This window comes from Salvelinus fontinalis, chromosome 13 (assembly GCF_029448725.1).
Source record: "Salvelinus fontinalis isolate EN_2023a chromosome 13, ASM2944872v1, whole genome shotgun sequence".
In the NCBI taxonomy this organism is placed as follows: Eukaryota; Metazoa; Chordata; class Actinopteri; order Salmoniformes; family Salmonidae; genus Salvelinus; species Salvelinus fontinalis.
In genome coordinates, this window is record NC_074677.1 from 54,411,543 (window position 1) to 54,436,511 (window position 24,969).

General features: G+C 42.6%; 1 protein-coding gene across 8 annotated transcripts in view; it reads left to right on the forward strand.

Annotated features, from left to right (window-relative positions):
- Positions 1-24,969, forward strand: part of nrxn2a (neurexin 2a) — a 337,271-nt gene that overhangs the window by 223,147 nt on the left and 89,155 nt on the right. Inside the window, exon 1 of one of the 8 annotated variants that reach the window (XM_055943523.1) lies at positions 411-2,113. The exons of 6 other annotated variants lie outside the window; for them this stretch is intronic. In XM_055943523.1, the coding sequence (XP_055799498.1) occupies positions 1,792-2,113 (322 nt within the window). In that variant the 5' untranslated portion in view covers positions 411-1,791. Of the gene's footprint in view, positions 1-410; positions 2,114-24,969 lie in introns of those variants that run through there. One more of the 8 variants, XM_055943524.1, reaches the window with a different exon arrangement.

Sequence of the window (24,969 nt, forward strand, 5' to 3'; positions counted from 1 at the left end):
ATGATTAAGTTCCGTGCTACACATACTAGAAATGAATACAGAGCGAGAGCAAGTTAGGGATGGCTGCATGTGGTAATGCAAGAGCGAAAGAGAGAGGGCGACGCATGTCATCGAATTCTGACTGGAACTAAATAATTCAGCAGAACCAGGGACCAACCATTGTTTTCTTGGTCATGGGGGTATTGTCTGCATCTGGTACCTGAATGTATTGCCTGCTATTTTTAGCTCTCCCCTCTCCCTATATTAACATGCCAAAGCTTCTTTATCCCAGGTACACCACCGCAGAGACATGCACATCTGTCCTCCTGATGTAGCAGTTTTGACAGTTGAGCTGAAGTGGTTTCTTCCTCTGCAGTATCCTGCTTTTCTATGGCTTGGGGGTCTGTCTGTACATTGGCTGTAAATCAGTAGCCAGGGATGTGTATTTATTCTCACACCCCGTTTTCTGGCTTCTGTGTCTTTCTCTGCACTGTGGCTGCTTGTTCTCCCTCGCTCGCCCACCTCTCTCTCTTTGCCGCTCTCTCTCTTTCCCTCTCTCTCTTGCTTGCACACACAGAGACTCACATACACACACACACACACACACACACACACACACACACACACACACACACACAGGAACCCGCTGCACTTCACTCTATCACAGTCTCTGACTATGCCTTCAGAAGAGCATTGCACTGTGTGCTGTGCTCCCTCGTCAGTGAGCCCGTAGCGACCAGCTCAGGCTGTTACTTCTGATGTGCGTCTGGAGTCCAGGCTGTCCTGGGATTTCAGCCTTCCAGGATTCAGGATTCAGGGAGTCGATGCTCAAGCCGCTGCTCCAGTTTTAATTAGCATGGATTTCACCGCGGCAGCAGCCGGAGTCGACGTCTTCTCAGCCATCTACACCGTTTCGGCGAGAAGGAATTTACTGCTATCATCCACATCCAGCTGCATGGCATTGTCGATGTGAGCATCCTGGAGAAGGAAGAAAAGGAAAGGTGAAGGAAAATGCAGCAGTAGTCTGTACTTCATGAGCTTGGGCAGCAGGTGGAGGGTGAGGGGGACAAGGACGCGGTGTCTGGAGCGCTGACTGCCATCCCACATCTAGAGGTGCTTCTAGTGGTGCTCTGACCCGCCAGAGGTGATCATTCAGAGGGGTTTGGTCACTGGGAATGTTTATTTGTTGATTTTCTGTATTTTTCTTTGACCGCGCCGCTGCAGCTCTCGCTCCCCTACTCTCTCCCGCCCTCTCCTCCAACTATATGGAAACAAGAGAGTGCTGGATTCTGTATCTCCCTCCATCAGCTTGGATCTTTCCTTCTGAATGAAATGATCTTGTTTCCTGTGGGGAGGTCTCTTATCTCTTCCTCTGCAGTGTGGGGGCTTTCGTCTTATTGGGTAGTAGTCTTAGCTGCCCCCTCCCCACTCTGTTTTGTCATGCTTTAATTTCATCCTGGAAATGTATATTGTGGATTCAGCATCGTGTCATCAACATGCTTTTTGATAGACATTTTGGTGCCTAGAGGCTGACATTTTGGAAGATATTTTCTTGGGATGATTGCACACCACTCCTTGGTATTTAGTCTTCAGTTCAACATTTCAACGTATCTCAACATGTTGTGAACAAACAGAAATAGGATTCTCACTCTGGGATTTCATCGTCAGACACAATAGCTGGATTTTGTCTTTGTTTCACTTCCTCAGCAGTGGTTTTCCCCTCCAACCATTACTAAGGAGAGATCTGGTCGTATCTTTAACATTACCCAGTCCCTAGGATTATGGAGGGAACAGGCTTGGCGGCCCACTGAGATGACCTGTCTTCGTGGGGTGGGACCAAGGGAGGCCCTGGGGGGCCCCTGTGCCCATCTGGAGGTTATGGTGGTGGGGAGCAGACTCCCAGCAGGGGGCCCTGAGCTGGGCCAGGGGTCAGGCTGGAGAAGCCTGGGCCTAAGCTGCTGGTGGAGGCTGGCCTTGTCGTTGGCCTTGCTGGCTGCACTCCCCATCCAGGCAGGGACTGCTCGCGTGTCTTCCAGCCTAAGCACCACGCACCATGTCCACCATTTCCACAATAAGCACGGCACGGTACCTATCGCCATCAACAGGATGCCTTTCCTCACCCGAGGAGGCCATGGTAAGGAAACTAACTCTCCTCATTATAGAACTGCTCTTACACTCTTCACACACTGTCTCTTGAGTCTGGTCCATGTCCAAACAGTTAGTGGAGGAGTTAGTGGATGGTTTGACTGAAGGTGTAGTAGAGGTTGCTGACCAGTAATGAAGGCTGACTTGTCTTTACTCTGGTTTAGTGGTATGGGCTGGTTCAGTGGTATGGGTTGGTAGAGGTGTATGGGTTGGGTCATTGGTATTTGTTGGGTCAGTGGTATGGGTTGGTTAAGTGGTATGGGTTGGTTTAGTGGCATTTGTTGGTTCAGTGGTATGCGTTTGTTGAATGAGTTTGCTCAAGTAGATGATTGATAGCAAGGCTGTGGTATTTGTGACGGCGGTTATATTGGCAAGACCTGATAGGGCTGGGCAATCTCTATATTTCTTCAAACTTATGGGCAATTCACGATATATATATATATATATTAGTGGTATGTATTGGTAGAGTTGTATGGGTACTATATATACACTGCTCAAAAAAATAAAGGGAACACTTAAACAACACAATGTAACTCCAAGTCAATCACACTTCTGTGAAATCAAACTGTCCACTTAGGAAGCAACACTGATTGACAATAAATTTCACATGCTGTTGTGCAAATGGAATAGACAAAAGGTGGAAATTATAGGCAATTAGCAAGACACCCCCCAAAACAGTAGTGATTCTGCAGGTGGTGACCACAGACCACTTCTCAGTGGCCAGTCTCCTGGTAGCACCTGCATGCTCTGGACACTACGCTGACAGACACAGCAAACCTTTTTGCCACAGTTCGCATTGATGTGCCATCCTGGATGAACTGCACTACCTGAGCCACTTGTGTGGGTTGTAGACTCCGTCTCATGCTACCACTAGAGTGAGAGCACCGCCAGCATTCAAAAGTGACCAAAACATCAGCCAGGAAGCATAGGAACTGAGAAGTGGTCTGTGGTCACCACCTGCAGAATCACTCCTGTTTTGGGGGGTGTCTTGCTAGTTGCCTATAAATTTCCACCTTTTGTCTATTCCATTTGCACAACAGCATGTGAAATTTATTGTCAATCAGTGTTGCTTCCTAAGTGGACAGTTTGATTTCACAGAAGTGTGATTGACTTGGAGTTACATTGTGTTATTTAAGTGTTCCCTTTATTTTTTTGAGCAGTGTATACAGTACCAGTCAAAAGTTTGGACATACCTACTCATTCAAGGGTTTTTCTTTATTTGTACTATTTTCTACATTGTAGAATAATAGTGAAGACATCAAAACTATGAAATAACACGTATGGAATCATGTAGTAACCAAAAAAGTGTTAAACAAATCAAAATATATTTTATATTTGGGAATCTTCAAAATAGCCACCCTTTGCCTTCATGACAGCTTTGCACACTCTTGGCATTCTCTCAACCAGCTTCATGAAGAATGCTTTTCCAACAGTCTTGAAGGATTTTTTTTTTCTGAGGTCTTGGCTGATTTCTTTTGATTTTCCCATGATGTCAAGCAAAGAGGTACTGACTGAGAAGGTAGGCCTTGAAATACATCCACAGGTACACCTCAAATTGACTCAAATGATGTCCATTAGCCAATCAGAAGCTTCTAAAGCCATGACATCATTTTCTGGAATTTTCCAAGCTGTTTAAAGGCACAGTCAACTTAGTGTATGTAAACGTCTGACCCACTGGAATTGTGATACAGTGAATAATAGGTGAAATAATCTGTCTGTAAACAATTGTTGGAAAAATGACTTGTGTCAGGCACAAAGTAGATGTCCTAACCGACTTGCCAAAACTATAGTTAGTTAACACAAAATTTGTGGAGTGGTTGAAAAACCAGTTTTAATGACTCCAACCTAAGGCTACGTAAACTTCCGACTTCAACTGTATATATATATATATATATGTATATATATATACACATTTCTGTTCAAAAGTTTGGGGTCACTTAGAAATGTCCTTGTTTTTGAAAGAAAAGCACATTTTTTGTCCATTAAAATAACATCAAATTGATCAGAAATACAGTGTAGACATTGTTAATGTTGTAAATGACTATTGTAGCTGGAAACGGATGATTTTTTTTTTACGGAATATCTACAAACGTGTACAGAGGCCCATTATCAGCAACTATCACTCCTGTGTTCCAATGGCATGTTGTGTCAGCTAATCCAAGTTTATCATTTTAAAAGGCTAATTGATCATTAGAAAAACCTTTTGCAATTATGTTAGCACAGCTGAAAACTGTTGTTCTGATTAAATAAGCAATAAAACTGGCCTTCTTCAGACTAGTTGAGTATCTGGAGCATCAGCATTTGTGGGTTCGAATACAGGCTCAAAATGGCCAGAAACAAATAACTTTCTTCTGAAACTCGTTAGTCTATTCTTGTTCTGAGAAATGATGGCTATTCCATGCAAGAAATTGCCAAGAAACTGAAGATCTCGTACAACGTTGTGTACTACCCCCTTCACAGAACAGCGCAAACTGGCTCTAACCAGAACAGAAAGAGGAGTGGGAGGCCCTGGTGCACAACTGAGCAAGAGGACAAGTACATTAGAGTGTCTAGTTTGAGAAACAGACGCCTAACAAGTCCTCAACTGGCAGCTTCATTAAATGGTACCCGCAAAACACCAGTCTCAACGTCAACAGTGAAGCGGCGACTCCGGGATGCTGGCCTTCTAGGCAGAGATCCTCTGTCCAGTGTCTGTGTTCTTATGCCCATCTTAATCTTTTCTTTTTATTGGCCAGTCTGAGATATGGCCTTTTCTTTGCAACTCTGCCTTTTTATAGCGGATGCTTGCAAGCCGAAGAACACCATCCCAACCATGAAGCACGGGGGTGGCAGCATCATGTTGTGGGGGTGCATTGCTGCAGGAGGGACTGGTGCACTTCACAAAATAGATAGCTTCATGAGGAGGGAAATTATGTGGATATATTGAAGCAACATCTCAAGACATCAGTCAGGAAGTTAAAGCTTGGTCGCAAATGGGTCTTCCAAATGGACAATGACCCCAAGCATTCTTCCAAAGCCCTGACCTCAATCCCATAGAAAAGTTGTGGGCAGAACTGAAAAAGCTTGTGCGAGGAAGGAGGCCTATAAACCTGACTCAGTTACACCAGCTCTGTCAGGAGAAATGGCCCAAATTCACCCCATTTATTGTGGGAAGCTTGTGGAAGGCTACCCAAAATGTTTGACCCAAGTTAAACAATTTAAAGGCAATGCTACCAAATACTAATTGAGTGTATGTAAACTTCTGACCCACTGGAAATGTGATGAAAGAAATAAAAGCTGAAATAAATCATTCTCTCTACTATTATTCTGACATTTCACTTTCTTAAATAAAGTTGCTGATCCTAACTGACCTAAGACAGGGAATTTTTACTAGGATTAAATGTGGTCGAGTGCTGCAGAGATGGTTGTCTTTCTGGAAGGTTCTCCCATCTCCACAGATGAACTCTGGAGCTCTATCAGAGTGACCATCGGGTTCTTGGTCCCCTCCCTAACAAAGACCCCCCCCCCCCCTCCCCCCGATTGCTCAGTTTGATCGGGCAGCCAGTTTTAGGAAGAGTTTTGGTGGTTCCAAACTTCTTCCATTTAAGAATTATGTAGGCCACAGTGTTCTTGGGATCTTCAATGCTGCAGACATTTTTGGTACCCTTCCCCTTGAAACAATTCTGTCTCGAATCTCTACGAACAATTCCTTCAACCTCATGGCTTGGTTTTTGCTCTGACATGCACTGTCAACTGTGGGACCTTATATCGACAGTCGTGTGCCTTTCCAAATCATATCCAATCAATTAAATTTACCACAGGTGGACTCCAAGTTGTAGAAACATCTCAAGGATGATCAATGGAAACAGGATGCACCTGAGCTCAATTTCGAGTCTCATAGCAAAGGGCCTGAATACCTAAGTAAATAAGGAATTTCTAAAAAACAGTTTTTGCTTTGTCTTTTTGAGGTATTGTGGGTAAATTGATGTAGATTGTTTTGGTTTAATCCAGTTTAGAGTAAGACTGTAACGTAACAAAATGTGGGAAAAGGGAAGGGGTGTGAACACTTTCCGAATGCACTGTGTGTATATATTGATTTTGTTTTCTCTAAATAATATTTGTGATACAATTAAAGGTCAAACACACTGCATTTCAAAAAGTCATCAATAATCAAATTAATTCATGGCTTGTTGAATCATACCTAGGCTAAATATCTAGCTTTCAATCTGTCTATGAAAATCCTACTTTTGTTACACATTTAACCAGAACCATGCATAATGCACATTCACTAATAATGACTAACTCATAAACAATCTCTCAAGCACAAGCCCAAGTGGAAGTCACTAGCCAGATCATCTTTATATTTCAAGTTTATCCAACTTGTAACTATTTGCTAGCTAACAAGGCACAACAGTTTAAATGCTATGAACATACCCTTCTGTCCGTCTCCAACTGTTTGAAATAGAGGGATTCACATTAGCTAGCTAGGATAATTGAGGCTGCATTGTATACTCTCGCTCATCCTACAGCTACAAAGAACAACTCCATTCAGAATATTATAGCAGCCTACCTGTTGGGTCTTGGTCGTTGTAGCCTGTTCTTCTCCTTTAACTTTGAATTCCATCATTTTAATTCCATCTTCCATTGATTAGATATCTCCTAACTTTTGCCACACACGGAGGCTCTATGACCGTAGCCTATTGCCGCATTGCCGACTTATGATTGGCCAACAACAACAACAAGCTACATGCGACACGCTCCACTCTCACGCAAAGCAAAAGAGCAGTAGCATAAATGATACAATTTCTCTCTCTTTCTCAGTGGTACCCAGGTAGTACCAGTGGTACCCAAAAAGTACCCAGGTGTCAAACTTGAGTAAAAGTAAAGATAACTTAATAGAAAAGGACTCAAGTAAAAGTAAAAGTCACCCAGTAAAATACTACTTGAGTAAAAGTTTGAAATATACTTAAGTCTCAAATGTAATTGCTAAATATACTTAAGTATCAAAAGTAAAAGTATAAATCATTTCAAATTCCTTATGTTAAGCAAACCAGGTGGCACTATTTTCTTGTTTTTTGTATTTACGGATATCCAGGGGCACACTCCTACACTCAGACATAATTTACAAACGAAGAATTTGTGTTCGTCAGATCAGAGGCAATAGAGATGACAGGGATGTTCTCTTGATAAGTGCGTGAATTGGAGCATCTTCCTGTTCTGCTAAGCATTCAAAATGTAACTAGTACTTTTGGGTGTCAGGGAAAATGTATGGAATAAAAAGTACGTTGTTTTCTTTCGGAATGTAGTAAAGTAAAAGTTGTCAAAAATATAAAAAGTAAAGTACAGATTCCCCAAAAAACGACTTAAATTGAACTTTAAAGTATTTTTACTCAAGTACTTTAAACCACTGCTCTTTTTCAACTGCATCAGTATACCCGAGACACGTGACAATCATATCAGATCAGACCTGTGACATTACTTTTAAATTGTGGATCCGGACCACTTTGGGTCCTGGATCGGGTCTCAGGTATTCGGGTACAGGTGGATCCGTGAAGACCTCTAGTTTGAACAGCAAGCTAGCCTGTCCACTTTGGTCAGATGTTGAAATCAAGTGGCTTACATTATTCCTCAGAATGAGAACAGGTTGCCATTTCCTTCTATAATTGTGTTTTATGCTTATTGCACATTTATGAAACAGACTAGACGGCTAGTATAACAGTCTTTGGCTAAGTAAACCTTGGAAACTTCTCCTCTATTACAGTAAAATAATGTCTCCATGTGTTTCGGTGTCCATATGACTCATTCTGTGGGACCAAAACTCAAATGCAAATGGAAAGTTGAAACCGCTTGTCAGAGAGGAAGAAGTGATCTCTCATCTTTGTTGTTGTGAAGGGTAGCGGAAGTGGTTCGGTGTGTGTGTGTGTGTGTCAACAGAGAGGAAGAGGCGAAGCGAGAGGTTTCACTCTCGCCAAAATCTATCCAAAATAAGCCCAATGTGTTTCTATGGGCTTATTTTGGAAGGTTGACGCCTGCCTTCCCGCCTTTGGGACAACGGCTCCCATTCTTAGGACGGAGACATGAACATCTCGTCATTATATATAGATCTCTAGTGTAAAGGGGAAGACAAAATGAGAACAAGCGGACTTAAGCACTCATAATACAGGCAGGGCCAGGGCTGTGGTGTTTGAGAGGACGGTGATACTGGCAGGGCCAGGGCTGTGGTGTTTGAGAGGACGGTGATACTGGCAGGGCCAGGGCTGTGGTGTTTGAGAGGAAGGTGATCCTGGCAGGGCCAGGGCTATGGTGTTTGAGAGGACGGTGATACTGGCAGGGCCAGGGCTGTGGTGTTTGAGAGGACGGTGATACTGGCAGGGCCAGGGCTGTGGTGTTTGAGAGGACGGTGATACTGGTAGGGCCAGGGCTGTGGTGTTTGAGAGGACGGTGATACTGGCAGGGCCAGGGCTGTGGTGTTTGAGAGGACGGTGATACTGGCAGGGCCAGGGCTGTGGCATTTGAGAGGACAGTGATACTGGCAGGGCCAGGGCTGTGGTGTTTGAGAGGACGGTGATACTGGCAGGGCCAGGGCTGTGGTGTTTGAGAGGACGGTGATACTGGCAGGGCCAGGGATGTGGCGTTTGAGAGGACTGTGGCTGATGTGACGGTGTGTGATGGATCCCTCATTAACCGTGCCTGTGTGTGGACCAGCCGTAGTCTCTCTGCATCGTTGAACTCTTTCATGTGCTCATCAGTCTTTGTTGCCCTTTTCCCATGGCGCTGACTACCTGCCGCATCCAGAGAATAGCTCATCCTGTTAACCCAGTCAGTAGTTTTAGATGCTATAAGGTCTATACAGCCCTCTGTATATTCTGTATGGACTAGGAGCACATACCAATGTAATGGGATGAATTCTAATCCCATCAGTCCATGATCTTTCAGAGATCTGTGCATGGTTACCAAGTGTTGAGGTTGTTACTCCAAAATAGTAATATGTTGCCTATTACTCGTTACTTCTTTCAAGAGTTTACTTTACTTATTACTCCCTGGGAAACGTAATTAGTTACACTACTCTTTATATTACTTTGGAGTTACACCTCAAAACGTTGCGCGTCCTCACTCAATCTCAACGTTAAGTTACGTAGGCCTATACACCAACACAAGTAGCCTAATAATGGCAGACACAAAAGCAGCATTTCATCTACTACGTACCCAGCTACAAGCTTGTTCAGTTCTCCCTGGGTTACAGCCTGTCCTTCTGAATGATTCAAATCCAGCCTTGGTTGTTTGGAGGAGGTAGGCCTACAGTCATCATCAGCAGCAGTGGTCATGCCTCGGGGGGGTCTTTCGCTACGAGTTTTGTTTTGGCGTGATGCTTTTGCAGGGGCTTCAAGAGATCGGAGGTTTAGTTTCTAGCAGTGGAGCAGTGTTTCTCTCCTGAACACAGTCTACAATTTACAGTTATATTCTTGTCATTTTAGCATCCTACCAAATCAAAGTAATGGGAGTACTTCCACGCTGAGAAATGTTTTAGACGCTTCTGCCATTTTTCATCTCCCTCACTACAGCAGTTAGTAGTTGTGCGTGTGTAAACAGGAAGTTGGTGAGAAGAAAGTTGGAAGTTGGGGAGACTCAGGATGAAAACAATTAGAATCTGGGGTGGGAGGATTGTGAATATCGCCCCCACAGCGAGAGAATAATAATCACCATTAATATTTATCTGGGTCAATAACTGTAATAGGAAGGGAATGATAATGCAATGTATCAAAGTAATGATGACATTTTCTTGATCAGTAACTGTAATGCTATGACTCAAATTGGAACAGTAATCTGTTATAATACTTGTTACCGCAAAAAGTAATACTACCTTTGTGACGCGTTGCCCCCAACACAGATGGTTACACTTACCTGCATAATAGTAGAGAGGGATTGTATCCATCAAAATGCAATGTGAATAGAATATGCACCGAACAAGGCCATTGCCCAGCATTTTCTCAACCTGATCTGATTGACATAGTGTTCATACGATAAGCCTTATTTAAGTAAAATATCGTAAAACGAATCAAATTCCAACATCAATTTGTTTTTATTTGATTCTTTTCTGCTGGATGTGTTATCATGTTGACTCGTTTTAACACGGAAAACACAACTAACATGGGACAGCGGCAATCCATGCAGCTGTCCTAAGATTTGTCGATGTTTCACTATTGATCCACACTTACCGGGGAGTTATCAAGTGTCCATCCAAATTCCCAATGTTTCTCTGCACTGTAATAGGACCATCAAGACGGCTGTCTCTGGGAACACTGTTCCCTGTTATATAGCTGTTATATTGCCTGTCCAGCTTCTATCTAAGACTCCCATTCCTCTCCTACAATAAGACATAATGCATTTTCTAGGGCCCTTATCTTGCAATAGCAGGTCGGAGAGTTGTAAAAGAGCTGAACATATGATGAATTACATCTGTGCTATTACAGCCATATTTTCCCACAATCCCACATTATCTGCTCGCCTTTGCAGAGAGATACTGTGACACAGGTTCAATGAAATAGAGCCTACAACTGAGAAAAGGTTTCATCAAAGCCAAGCAATTGCCAATACACTCTGTATAGGTCTGCATACTCTATGATTAAGGATTTCCCTGAGCTCTCTGTGTGGCTTCAACTCTCACTGCTCTTCGCTGTTTTAATCCAAGTACAAGTGCTCTATATTTAGCCAGTGGGCATGACCGTGTGTGGTAAAAAAAAAGAAAAATCATAAAAGCTCATTTACAAAATTAACCCAGAACGCAATTATGTCATTCATTTGGAATGGATAACATTGCTGAGTTAATCATCAACAATAATACAAATAATTCATATATTTGCCAGATTTATGTACAATTGATTAACACTTGCTTTCCAAAACAGTTAGCAGAATATTTCTTCATAAAAAATGAAATGAGAAGTCATACCACATAATGGGGGGGAACGATTATACCTGGGATTCATCCTCTCAGATCAAGATACTGTACTTGCTCGCTCATCTCACACACACACACACACACACTCTCACGTATCCATGTCTACTCAATGCACACGGGTAGAGGGTAGATACATATTATGTAGACAACAGTGTTGTAATGAGTGAGCCTGACTGGATGACAGCGGCAGGTGACTGCTGTAAGGCCGAGTGTGTTTCTGTCAATCAACGAGAAGCCCCTAACTCTGTCATCCGTATGACAGGATGGAAACGCCACCTAACCTTTGGAACCATGCTGGATATTTACTGGTGTAATGTGTATTCCTCCACAAAGTCCTCCAACAATATGTTAATGCAGAAACAGGCAGACTTTTGAGGCTTTTCCAAGATATGCTTGCACTGACCCTCTAGCACTTACCACAAGCATCAAGTCAATCTGGATGCTGGATACACCTCTATCTGGCCTCTCCTCTATCTGGCCTCTCCTCTATCTGGCGATCTATCCTTCAAGTATTGTTGTTGTGTCCTTGCTGCCTTTTCTCCAGTACGGCCTTAGGGCCTCATGTGCCTGTCACTCAGAAGCATCTCCTTCAGACGTGTGAGTGAGTCCTGTGCTCCTCCTCCTCTACCCCCCTCCCCATTAGGATGCCTCTCCACCCCCCTAACACTCAAAGCCCAAATGCACAGATGTAAGACCGCTGTTTGACGAGTGCATTAGCCCACGCCTGTCCCTGTTGGTTCAGCCTGGCCTGCAGTCGTGCATGTTGATCATTGGTTTCCATGCCTGTCCAATCACAGTTAGTGTGTGTGAGCGGAGAAGTTACCACAGCTCTTTGATGTAACCCCAATCAGTCGGGTGTGCTCAGGGAACACATTAACCAAGTAGCCCAGGTAGCCTGTCACATTCACAGCTCCCTTCCCTCTTTGCTAGCCCTTGTTGATGGGTTATCCAGGTGCACTGATGTCAATGCTGACTGGTCAGAGCCACAGCAGCACTGCAGCTACTGTACCACCTTTACTACCAGGTTTATTGTGTTGATTAGACATTTTCGTGATTTTTTGTTGTTGCAGTTTGCAGTAATAAGGGATTTTTATAGATGTATACACTCTTAGAAAAAAAAGTGATATCCAGAACCTAAAAAGAGTTCTACCTGTGTAACGTCTGCCTCCAGCTCACACTCTCAAACACGTAGATCCCCTGAACGCAGCTCACTTTCCAGCCCACTTTCCAGCTCACCCTCTCAAACATATAGATCCCCAGAATGCAACTCACTCTCCAGATCCCAATCACCTAAATTCTGATCACCTGTTCACACACCTGTATGTCATTATCACACACTATTTAGTTCAGTTCTTTGCACCGCATCATTGTGAGGTATTGTTTGTTTTGTGACACACTTCTATTCGGAGCTCTGTGTTTCCCGTAATTTTAATCCTCCTGTGTATGATAGTTTTTGCCTGCCCCACTAATGACGCCTTTTGCCTTTTCCCTGCCTGTACTCTGACTCCCATCGTGTTCATTACAACCTGGAACCAAAAACAAAATCTCTATGGGGACAGCCAAAGAACCCTTTTGGAACCCTTTTTTCCCGAAGAGTGTAGATGGAGTACTTCAGTTACAGCTGCTAAAGAGGGAGGCTGATTACTGACGACCCAACTGACCCTCTCAATTGTTACGGCAAAGAACAAACTCAAATGTATAATTGTGTCGGGATGGCCATTACCTCAAAATACAGTACAGTATGTTCCATTCTACCTCTATTAAAGACGTATTTAGGCCCCCAGCTTTCTAAATCCATTTAAAGTAAGTGCGATAAGAACTGTAAACATTTCTCTGCCGTGAGTAACTACTAAATAGATTTATTAATTATATTATGTTACAGTGCAATGTCCCGTTTCCCCATTATCCTTTTTTAATATTTTTTATAGTAGAGAGATCATTCCAGTCCTTGACTCTGATTTGGTTTTTCTGGTCTCTTAATTGCCATCTCATATATACTCTATGGGAGTGGATGAAGTCCTTCTGCGTAGTCAGGAGGAAACAATGAAGGAACACTCCAACTCACATTTCATAGAATGCCACTTAAACGCAAACGTTTGACTTGCAGCGTGGCTTCTGGCAGATTCATTCGCATTCATTCGTTGACTCCGTATACAGGTGTTTACAGAGATAAACCGTTTTCCCGTGCCTCCATTCTGAGGACAGATGTACTGTTTCAACTGGTCAAATTGAAGGACCACACTTGCGTCAAAATGTAGCTCTTTGTTGCCAATGCAATCAACAATGCAATGATAGTATTTTTTTTTGCCACTCATTGTTTGTCATGATGTCATGAGCACCAAGACACAAGCCAAAATGTCCACGTTAATAGATGTAAGTCCGTCCACCATTAGTGACACCGGTTATGGTTATAACACTTTATGAAGCACTTATGACATTGTCATGAATTCACTGTATCGTAAGCATAAATGGTAACCATATTCCCTAGCACATAAACCTGCAGCATACAGCCACATTATTGTCATTTAATTTCAGGGGAAACGAGAATCTGCTAGGAAATGCATTCAAATGGTCATTATTTTCAATATTAGTGCTGGGTTGTAATTCTCTGTGGCGTGTGAGCGGCAGCAGTGTCGAGGGATATTACCTTGGTCTGCCACATCTCTCAGCCTCCTCGCTGAAATGAGAAGGCCTGGGGCTTGTTTTGAGAGAGGGAGAGAGAGAAAGAGAGAGATATTTGTTTGTTTGTGTGGGTTGTAGTTGACCCCTGGTGAAAGAAAGAGCTGCATGCTGCAATCTCTTGACGGGTTAAGGAAGTCTCTTGGTATTCAGTTCCATTCTCTTCTACCTGCTGCTAAACCATTTCATTACTGCCCGTGAATGTCCTGGAAGTTGGTTTTCATGTAGAAATCACATATTATCCTAAGCTTGTTTTTTCTTCATTGGCAGCAGATGGGTTCCTTTCAGAAGCCTGGGAGGTGCACATGTTGGTAATAAATAGTAATGACCGTCGACTTTAACAAGGCGTTTAATGTAAGGACTTTGAAGTGAACTGTTGAGCCTGGGGTGTTGTGGATTATAGTTCTTAACAGGACAGCGGGAGAAGAATGAAAAGGCAGGACTGTTGGGATCTAAAAAGGTGAAAATGTCCCAAAGGAAGTCTTCATAGTGGGTCTATTGTTAAAGAAAACATGAAAACTGGAATAATCTGATTTAAGCGCCTTCAATGCATTTATTTCAGTAGCTGATGCCCTTTTTGTTGTTATTGTGTTCATATGGTTGGATGTGAATGTTGCTTTGTGTTAGAAACTGCGGTGGATTGAACACAAGGACCTTTCCAAGTCTTCCCTGATCCTCTGCGCCACTCCTGTTTCCCACTCCTTATTCCCCTGACGGATTTAAGAAGAACTCGGCATTCAACAAGACTTACCTCGTGAAGGAGATTGTGAGTAAGGACACACTCGCATAGTCAGTTACTCGCCCACCTCACAGCTCTCCCCTTTCATCACACACACACACACACACACACACACACACACACACACACACACACACACACACACACACACACACACACACACACACACACACACACACACACACACACACACACACACACACACACACACACACACACACACTCAGAGAATCAAACATCAAAGGTTTCTACTCTCCTCATAGTAGGTAGCTGCAGTAGTTCGGGGGGACGAGGTAATTAAAATAATACATTAAAAAAAAACATCAAAGTCTAAAAATAAAACACATGTAAGTTATTATTTTAGTTGGGCTAGCCTTTCCTTGGGAGTGAAGAGACTGAAAGTGGAAAATATTCAGAGAACCTGTAGACCTTGCAGATCTTTTGATCAAGGGCTTCCCTTCTAACTGCTCCAGTTCATTTCATGGAAAGTGTCAGGGCATTTGATGAATCGATGTCCCGTGTGAACACAGAAACTATGCAACACACCGTAGATATGAATAGATTCATTCTCCAAGTAAATAGTCTGATCTAGAAAGTTGTTGCAAGGAATGAGCCACTGTGCTACTTTGATCAAACGATTACAGTTTCTATGAAACCTCTTTAGATTGGAGAGAGATTTCTGCCTTATAGGAGCTGGTAACAGCTCATACATTGGGAGCTCTAAGAAACCTCATTCAGTGCAATCCCTCTGGGATTATACAATTTTACAGATTAACAAGCACACTGCCAGTAAAAGGTGGTTCAAGTGTGATTCATTTAAAACGCGTACACACCAACACAGTTGTGAAAAAGGCACGACAGTGCCTCTTCCCCCTCAGGAGGCTGAAAAGATTTGGCACGGGCCCTCAGATCCTCAAAAAGTCCTACAGCTGCACCATTGAGTGCATCTTGACCGGCATCTTGACTGTTCTCTCTGCTACCGCATGGAAAGTGGTACCGATGCAGTCTGGAACCAACAGGACCCTGAACAGCTTCTATCCCCAGCTTCTACCTCCAAGCCATAAGACTGCTAAATAGCTAACCATCTGCATTGACCCCATTTTGCACTAACTCTAATGGCGCATCACATACGCTGCAGTTAATGTTTATTATCTAGCCTGTTGTCTAGTCACTTTACCCCTGCCTACAGTACCAGTCAAAAGTTTGGACACACACACTCATTCAAGGCTTTGTCTTTATTTGTACTATTTTCTACATTGTAGAATAATAGTAAAGTCATCACAACTATATAATAACACATGTGGAATCACATCGTAACCAAAAAAGTGTTAAACAAATTAAAATGTATTTTATACTCTAGATTCTTCAAAGTAGCCACCCTTTGCCTTGATGACAGCTTTGCACATTCTTGGCATTCTCTCAACCAGCTTCACCTGGAATGGTTTTCCAACAGTCTTGAAGGTGTTTCCACATATGTTGAGCACTTGTTGGCTGCTTTTCCTTCACTCTGCGGTCCAACTCATCCAGGTGATTGTGGAGGCCAGGTCATCTGATGCAGCACTCCAGCACTCTTCTTCTTGGTCAAATGGCCGTAACACAGCCTGGAGGTGTGTTAGGTCATTGTCCTGTTGAAAAACAAATGATCGTCCTACTAAGCGCAAACCAGATGGGATGGCGTATCGCTGCAGAATGCTGTGATAGCCATGCTGGTTAAGTGTGCCTTGAATTCTAAATAAATCACAGACAAATGTGTCACCAGCAAAGCACCCCCACACCATCACACCTCTTCCTCCATGCTTCACGGTGCGAACTACGCATGCGGAGATCATCTCTTCACCTACTCTGCGTGTCACAAAGACACGGCGATTGGAACCAAAAATCTCAAATTTGGACTCCTCAGACCAAAGGACAGATTTCCACCGGTCTAATGTCCATTGATCATGTTTCTTGGCCCAAGCAAGTCTATTCTACTTATTGGTGTCCTTTAGTAGTGGTTTCTTTTTAGCAATTTGACCATGAAGGCCTGATTAACTCAGTCTCCTCTGAACAGTTGATGTTGAGATGTGTCTGTTACTTGAACTCTGAGAAGCATTTATTTGGGCTGCAAATTCTGAGGCTTTTAACTCTAATAAACGTATCCTCTGCAGCAGAGTTAACTCTGGGTCTTCCTTTCCTGTGGCGGTCCTAATGAAAGCCAGGATCATCATAGCACTTGATGGTTTTTGCGACTGTACTTGAAGAAACTTTCAAAGTTCTTGACTTTTTCCGGATTGAGTAACCTTCATGTCTTAAAGTAATGATGGACTGTTGTCTATCTTTGCTTATCATAATAATGACTCGGTATTTTACCAAATAGGGCTATCTTCTGTATACCACCCTGTCCTTGTTACCACCCCGTCCTTGTCACAACACGAAGGAAAGAAATTCCACAAACTAACTTTTAACAAGGCACACCTGTTAATTTAAATGCATTCCAGTTGACTACCTCATGAAGTTGGTTGAGAGAATGCCAAGAATGTGCAAAGCTGTCATCAAGGCAAAGGGTGCCTACTTTGAAGAATCTAAAATCTAAAATATATGTAGATATGTTTAAAAAGGATCACACACTTTTTTTCTAATTTTGCCTAAAATTATATTCCACAAATCTAAATGCCTGTAGCTCAGGACCTGAAGCAAGGATATGCATATTCTTGATACCATTTGAAAGGAAACACTTTGAAGTTTGTGGTAATGTGAAATTCATGTAGGACCATATAACACATTAGATCTGGTAAAAGATAATACAAAGACAAAAACATTATTTTTTTTCTTTCTGTTTTTCAATCATCTTTGAAATGCAAGAGGCCACAATGTATTATTCCAGTTTAGGCGCAATTTAGATTTAGGCCACTAGATGGCAGCAGTGTATGTGCAAAGTGTTAAACTGATCCAATGAACCATTGCATTTCTGTTCAAAATGTTGTATCAAGTCTTCCCAAATGTGCCTAATTGGTTTATTGATACATTTTCAAATTCATAACTGTGCACTCTCCTCAAACAATAGCATGGTATTCTTTCACTGTAATTGCTACTGTAAATTGAACAGTGCAGTTAGATGAACAATAATTTAAGCTTTCTGCCCAAATCAGATATGTCTATGTCCTGGAAGTGTTCTTGTTACTTACAACCACATGCTAATCACATTAGCGCATGTTAGCTCAACCATCCCAGAGGGGTTAACGATCCCGTAGAGGTTAACACATTTTTGGTTACTACATGATTCCATATATGTTCTTTTATAGTTTTGATGTCTTCACTACTTTTGTACAATGTAGAAAACAGTCCAAATAAAGAAAAATCCTTGAATGAGTAGATGTGTCCAAACTTTTGACTGGTCCTGTACATCTGGCAAAAAGAGCCAACATCTGCTGAACATTGGTTGTGTTAATGACACGGTGTAGTCTGTTTTGTGGTCATATTGTTATGCTGTTACGGCCTAGCAGCAATGAAATCTCACTGCTGCTAAAAGCAAGCGAGTATGGTATTGAGAACAGGTATTAGACTGAACAGATACCTTTTCCATACATACAGTAAATAAGGAAACATGGAAATCCAAGCAGATGACAAAAAGAAAAATTGCGGATTACTCGAGATAAAGGAATGAGGACATTGTGTTCCAGAAAATGGACTTGTGTAAGAATGCATCAAGATGATATATGAAAAACAAAAACCCAGAGAGAGGACAACTTGAAAGGATTTGCCTGTGATCAGTGACACTGCAGCAGTCTGTTAAAGAGGCTTATTTGCATACCAGCAGGATTGCCTTCTAAAAATAATGCTGTGTGTATAGCCATCTCTGAGTGCCTCTGTGTTGCTGCCTCTTCAGCAGCACCACCACAGTGGCAGAAAACATTTTTCAGCTCAGGTCGGCCTTCACATTTGTTTGACACACTCTTTCATATCTTTGATACCTGGCATAAAGGGAAAAACACAATTCGGGGCCTTTTGTAGAATTGCAGCCTCTTACTTGTCGTTCAAATAAATGTTTCAATCTGTTGTGTAATTACGAGACACCGCTCACATATCTTTGACTACCTACTTTGTCTGTTATCAATGGAATATTCTGACACAAAGCTCTATCAGGTGGGTCTATACCCTCAGGAGTTGAAACTACATCATATGAACTGAGAGTCAAATCCCTTTATGCCAGTTGACATTACTTTTCTTTAGTTGTTACTGTAAGCAGCATGCTATTTTTTGCTAAAGTGATTGAATGTTTGGGAGCCTAAAGTCAAGTGTTAGGGAGTTTTCAGTGCATTAAAAACTGCCTAATGCTTGTTGTTAAATCCTCTGTGGGCTGAGTTTATTTAAGCTGCTGGGTGAGTCATGTAAAGAGGCTAGAGAGAGGAGAGAGGAGAAGAAAGAGCGAGAAAGGAGAAAGTCTAATCCACAACTAGTTTTCCCTCCACCCGCAGCCACCTATCACAGGGAGACGTCCGGATGAGAGGGCTAGCGCAGCCAATCGGAAGCCTTGGAGCCATTCTCTATGAGCGAGGGCTTCCACCCCGGTGTTCTTTGTTCACCTCAGTCTTTATCTGGCTTCGGACTGCCATGTAGCTCAGCTAATTGTTTCTATCGCAGGCTGGGTAGTGCCAACCCCCGAGGAAAGTGGTTGTCTGCCCTGGCCTGTTCTGGTTCTGACAAGGTGGCCACTGAGTATTGATGAATAAATACAATAGTCTCTCTCGCTCTCCCTCTCTCTCTGCAGCAGACAGGCCCGTCCCTCACAGTAAGAGGAAGTCTTCCTGGCCAGGCCACAACACACAGGCACAGAGACGGGTGCAGCTCAATAAAATAGCCATATTTCACATACCTGCTTGACTCACTATAAAAAGATAAAAGGACATTTTGTCAATTAAGAGCACGGAATAGGATGAATAGGCTTTTGTCTCTGATCCTCTTCAGCTAAAGAGACACAGGGTTCCCTGTATGCAGGGATATACAAAAAGGCTTGCTATAAAACTGCCGACCTTCAGATAAAATGCATAAGCGATATATGCAGTTTCTAGGGTGTATATACAGTTAATCCCTCCACATCTTTCACACAGACACAGGAATAACAGAGTTCCGCAGAGCATCTAATATATGTAAAACACTGACCCCTGAGTACTACAAGTGTCTCTCTCTCCCCTATCTCTCCTGTGGGAAGTAATTTGGGTTGGGAGTGCTGCGATTTTTATTTTATTGGGGGGTTGGTTGGTTAGTTCTGTTGTTTAAGAGATATAGAACACGTCCTGTGTTTGATTCCAGATCTTTTAATAGTGTTTGTCCACCTGGGGAGGGGCTGTTGTACTCCAGTGTGCTGTTGCTCCATAGGAGTTGCCGTAGACGTCTTGTCAGGACTGGAGATACAGCTTCAACACTTTAATTGGACCCATCCAGGCCCTCTACTGTACCAAGAGCACAGACTGACTCTGTCCACAGACTCCGTCTAAGAGCACTGGGACTGAGGATCGATTCTTCACTGTTAACAAGCAGCGAAACCATAGACCGATCTGTGGTCTGGCTCTTCTAGTTCTGTGATTTCAACATGTAGAGGAGACGCAGCTCCATTTATCCTTCAACCTACAGTGACTTGACTTCCGTAGCGTGCTTTCCACCTGAGCATGTCAGACCAGTTCCAACCGAACAGTGATGCAAAATAAAACTCCTCACAAATAATTATCGGCTGTGGTTGAGACTCTTTTGTTGTTATTTATTGACTTGCTTTGACGTTAGTTCTTTCATCTTTTTTTTATGAATAATGTATTGTACTTTAGCATAGCGTAGACATTTGTAATACCAGTTTAGTATGCATGCCATTTATTATACAACTTGTGCCACATATCCAGTGCACTGAGTGGAAGTCTCATTTCTTACAGCTGCCATGGAGAGGGAGAGAGGCCAGAGATTGCACTGCCTAATAGGCCCTTGCAGGCTGGGTGAGGCAAGCTACAGTAGGCACGGAGGCTGCTGGGTGTTGTGGGTTGACAACCCTGCTACATCTCAGCCAGGATGTTTAAGGAAAGCATTTATACAAGATAATCTGTGTCCCTCTGCTACTGTTGCTTTCTGGATACATGGCCTGTTATTTAACATTCTTAGCAAGGTGAGTACTCGGCCATCCTGTGTTGCATCAGCCACATATGTTGCTGTTTTCTACAGGGGGAAAGTAAAATGGTGGCGGGTTCGTGTTTGATCAATAATGGACCAAGTGGAGAGGAAAGAGATAATAGCCCCAGTCTGCTTACAACTGAGTTCATATTGGTCACGGCCTCGTGTATGTTTGTTTAATGCCATCAGGAGTCAACATTAATCTGATCCAGTGCCTCCTATTTGTACTGTTACTGTAGTTATTAGGACATTGTCAACATTTGCATGATTAATGACTCTGTTGGCCTCTGTGTCAACAGACATGATTAGCAACAGTATTGGAGCATCTGTTTTCCCTCTCTGAGCTCTCTAAATTAGCATATGCCCTCCACTCTGCCCAGAAATGTCCGGCTAAGTGTTTTTAACAATCAACAAACTATCCTATACAGGCTATGAGATATGGTAGTTACTTTTAGCTAGTAGGTTGTGTAATCCGATTAACTATTAACAAATGAGGACCTGATAAGCGATTGACTGCAGACGTATCTTTGAATGCCAACTAATGATGAATTGTCCTCAATGCATCCTCAACATGGCATCATCTGAACAAAAGGAGTTTGTTGTTCAACCATTTACAGTGTTCATTTTGATCCGTGCTTTTAGGTGTGCTGTGTAATTTTCATGGCCAGAACACTAAGCAGCTACCAAGGTTACAGCAGCATTGTCAATGTTGCTGATGAATTCCTTCTCAAGGTTTCCCTGCCTGTATATACTGTACTGCAGCTCACAACCCCCAGGGGTCCCTGGTCTTTCCAGCGCCACCACCACCGTACGTTTCTGTATGTGCATGAGAGAATGGAACCTTCTCAGGCGATGGTTAGTTAGAGACGGCAAGGAAAAGGCAATGAGGGAGGGAGGGAGGGGATAACCTTTTGCTTGTGTGTTAAACCTTCCTAACACGGATTTGTTTTCTACATTCATTATTTATCTGATACAGATCTGGCAGAGAGAGAGAGTGATAGAACGGGAGAGCAGAGGAGACAATGAAAGGGAGGCAGGAAGAGAGTGGGGAAGTGTCGAAGCGGTATGACTACTGCAAATTGAGTTTCTGCCTTTGTTGCACACGTGCCTCCACATGTCCTTTCTGGTGCATTAGCTCTGCATATTTCAAATCCAATTTTTATTGGTCACATACACATGGTTAGCAGATGTTATTGCGAGTGTAGCGAAATGCTTATAAAATAAAAAATATATTGAACAGTTTCCTAAGGACTTGAAGCGAAGCTGCCATCTCTATTGGCGCCATCTTCCTCATGCTCCCTATTACTATTTAATATGTTTCCTTTTGTGCTCTCTCCCCTTCACTTATTCTGTCTCTTCTCATGTTCTCACTGCAGATGTAAGGTATAGAAGACTAGAATTCCCATCTTTTCCTTTGACCCAGACTGGACCTCTTTGTTTTTTGCTAGACAGGGTTTTCTCTACTCTTTTGCCGAATTCAACCAAAGCCCCTCCTAGGGGAGAGATTTCTGTGCTGACCCCAGACCCCAGCTCCCAGCTCCATGTTAGTTGGGCTTGTTTGACTGGGAAGGCCCCTTGTGGCATAGGGGGGAATTCCGACCCGAGTTAAGCGTGAATAAATGGAATGGAATTCCCTTTTCATGCACTTTTCTCTCTATGCGTATTCTGACCTTCAACATACATTATTATTATTATTTGAACTTTATTTAACTAGGCAAGTCGGTTAAAAAAAAAAATTCTTATTGACAATGACGGCCTACCCCGGCCTAACCTGGACTGGGCCAATTGTGCGCCGCCCTATGGGACTCCCAATCACAGCCGGATGTGATACATCCTGGATTCGAACCAGGGACACTTGCACTGAGATGCATTGCCTTAGACTGCTTAGCCACTCGGGAGCTATAAGCATGAGAATAGCATGCTCTTCATCCGTTATTCGTTTGGGGTGGAGATAATAGAGGTGTGGCAGAGGTGTCTACGGATACACCTTATTCTGACATGGACTTAATTCCCTCATAATGCCCCCACTTTTACGCACGAGGAAACCATGAAGTGGAAAAAGCATATACTTCATTTTTTTGAGATAGAAGTAACAGCGTTCTACATGCACTGTAATTTATAAATTGATAAGTGCTATTAATAAGGGATATGTAAATGAGTCATCTGTTTGGAAAAGGAGATTGTAAATACACATAGCAATTGTTTTAGATGATTTTTCCTAATGATCCCTGGAGACGAATTTGAAACGAGTTATATCGAAGCAAACTGAAAATCATATCAACATGACGTGTTGCAGCCCCTTTTCCACAAGTAGGCTATAAATAGCATTATTTTTATTGTACAGTGCCTGCAGAAAGTATTTATACCCCGTGACTTATTTCAGATTTTGTTGTATTACAGCCTGAATTCAAAATAGGATCAAATACATTTTTCAGAAATTTTTGCAAATTTATTGAAAATGAAATGCAGAAATATCTCATTTACACACCCCCGAGGCAATACTTTGTAGAAGCAGTAAGTGTCTCGAAGAGCTTTCCACACCTGGATTGTGCAACATTTGCCCTTTTTATTATATTCAAAATTCTTCACGCTTTGTAAAATTGTGACTCATTTCAGGAAAATAAGCGTATGTCACGTGTCACTACTTCACAAGAGACATTTGAACGTAAACCTAAAAAAAAATCTTAATGCATTTTTTGGCACGTGAACTATCATGTGCCTTAATAACAAACTTGTATGCCATCTGTAAATAACAGAGGTGGGACCAAGTCATCATTTTACAAGTCACAAGTAAGTCTCAAGTCTTAGCACTCAAATCTCAAGTCAAGACAGGCAAGTCCAAGTCAAATCTCAAGTCAAGACCGACAAGTATCAAGTCAAGTCTCAAGTCCTAAACTTTGAGTTTCGAGTCCTTAACAAATGTGCTCTTCACTAAATGTAATACCATTTCATATTTTTAACAAGAGTAATAGTTAGTATATTACATTTACGCAAATCATGAATGCTTTTAAAAATATCTTTAAATGTATTACTTTCCAAATTAACGTTATATTTCCATGGAAATGCACAGGTAACCATGAGAAAGACACCCCCCCCCCCCCCCCCCCCCCCGCAAATGTGATCGACTATCAAGGATCGCAATCGGGCAATGTAGGCTTGTACACAATCGCCCAACCTTAACACACACACACACTCTCTGTGTGTGGTTACAGTAGCTAACGTATGTCAATGGTTTTAGGAACAGCAGTAACATCAGGCAGGATTTAGGCTACCAACTGCCTAGCCAGTTGTAGCTCAATCTTGGGTGCAATGATCACGTTCCCGCACTGACTGACTGTGTGGAGGCTCCTTGATTTAGCGTTACGTTAGTCTACATGCTACACTAGCAAAGTTATAAATTATATAGCTGTCGGCTATATTAGCCACAACTTTCCGTTGTTCGACATTTGAAGCTGCACAAAGAAAGTCGGAAATTGTTGCGCCTCCGTCTGTAATTTTCTTCCCGCATGTTTTGCAAGTTGCAATCCATTTTTTGTTGATACAGCGTTGTCTTTATATCCAAAAATAATAATTTGGGGTATCATCTTTCCAAGGTCTCTATCTGAGTTCACCCGCCGACGTTCCTCTGCACTGCCACGCACAATTTTTCCTCAGCTGGCACAATTTGATTGGCTGCTGTTCGATTCAAACTGTAATCCGTTAAATGAAGAGTTGATGCGCTGCACACTTTTTTTAATAGCATAATTTTTCATATTTGGGCTTGGGGAGGGTATTAAGTCAGGTCGAGTCAAAAGGCTCAAGTTCAAGTTAAGTCACGAATCATTGGTGTTAAAGTCAAAGTCGAGTTGCAAGTCATATTTGTGACTCGAGTCTGACTCGAGTCCAAGTCATGTGACTCGAGTCCACACCTCTGGTAAAGACAAATACAATTGTTACATTACGAGCCTAGTTGGTTTCGCCACAGAGAAAGACAGGAACCTTCCCGGTAGCCATGATTGGCTGAGCTAATGGGTGGGCTGGACATGAGTTCGGATTGGTCTGCCATGTAGGGCCTTCTGTCTGTAACATGAGCTGGTCAGTATGTGTAGGTAATCCTTTCTAATACGGCTTTTTTTAAAGATATCAGGTAGTAGAACTGCAAAGGTGTTGCTCTCCACTTTCTGGAAGACAGGGTTTTGAAATCAGTGGAATGCATGGTGGAATTAGAGTATGATCTCTAAGGAGATGGAGAAGATTCTGCCGTTTGATATGCAGACGGAGTCGAAAGAGAACACACAGAAGGCTGTTGTATAAAACACCTCTCCGGATTACATCTTCAAACTAAGGGCAACCATAGCATCTGTGACAGAGAGGGAGAAGT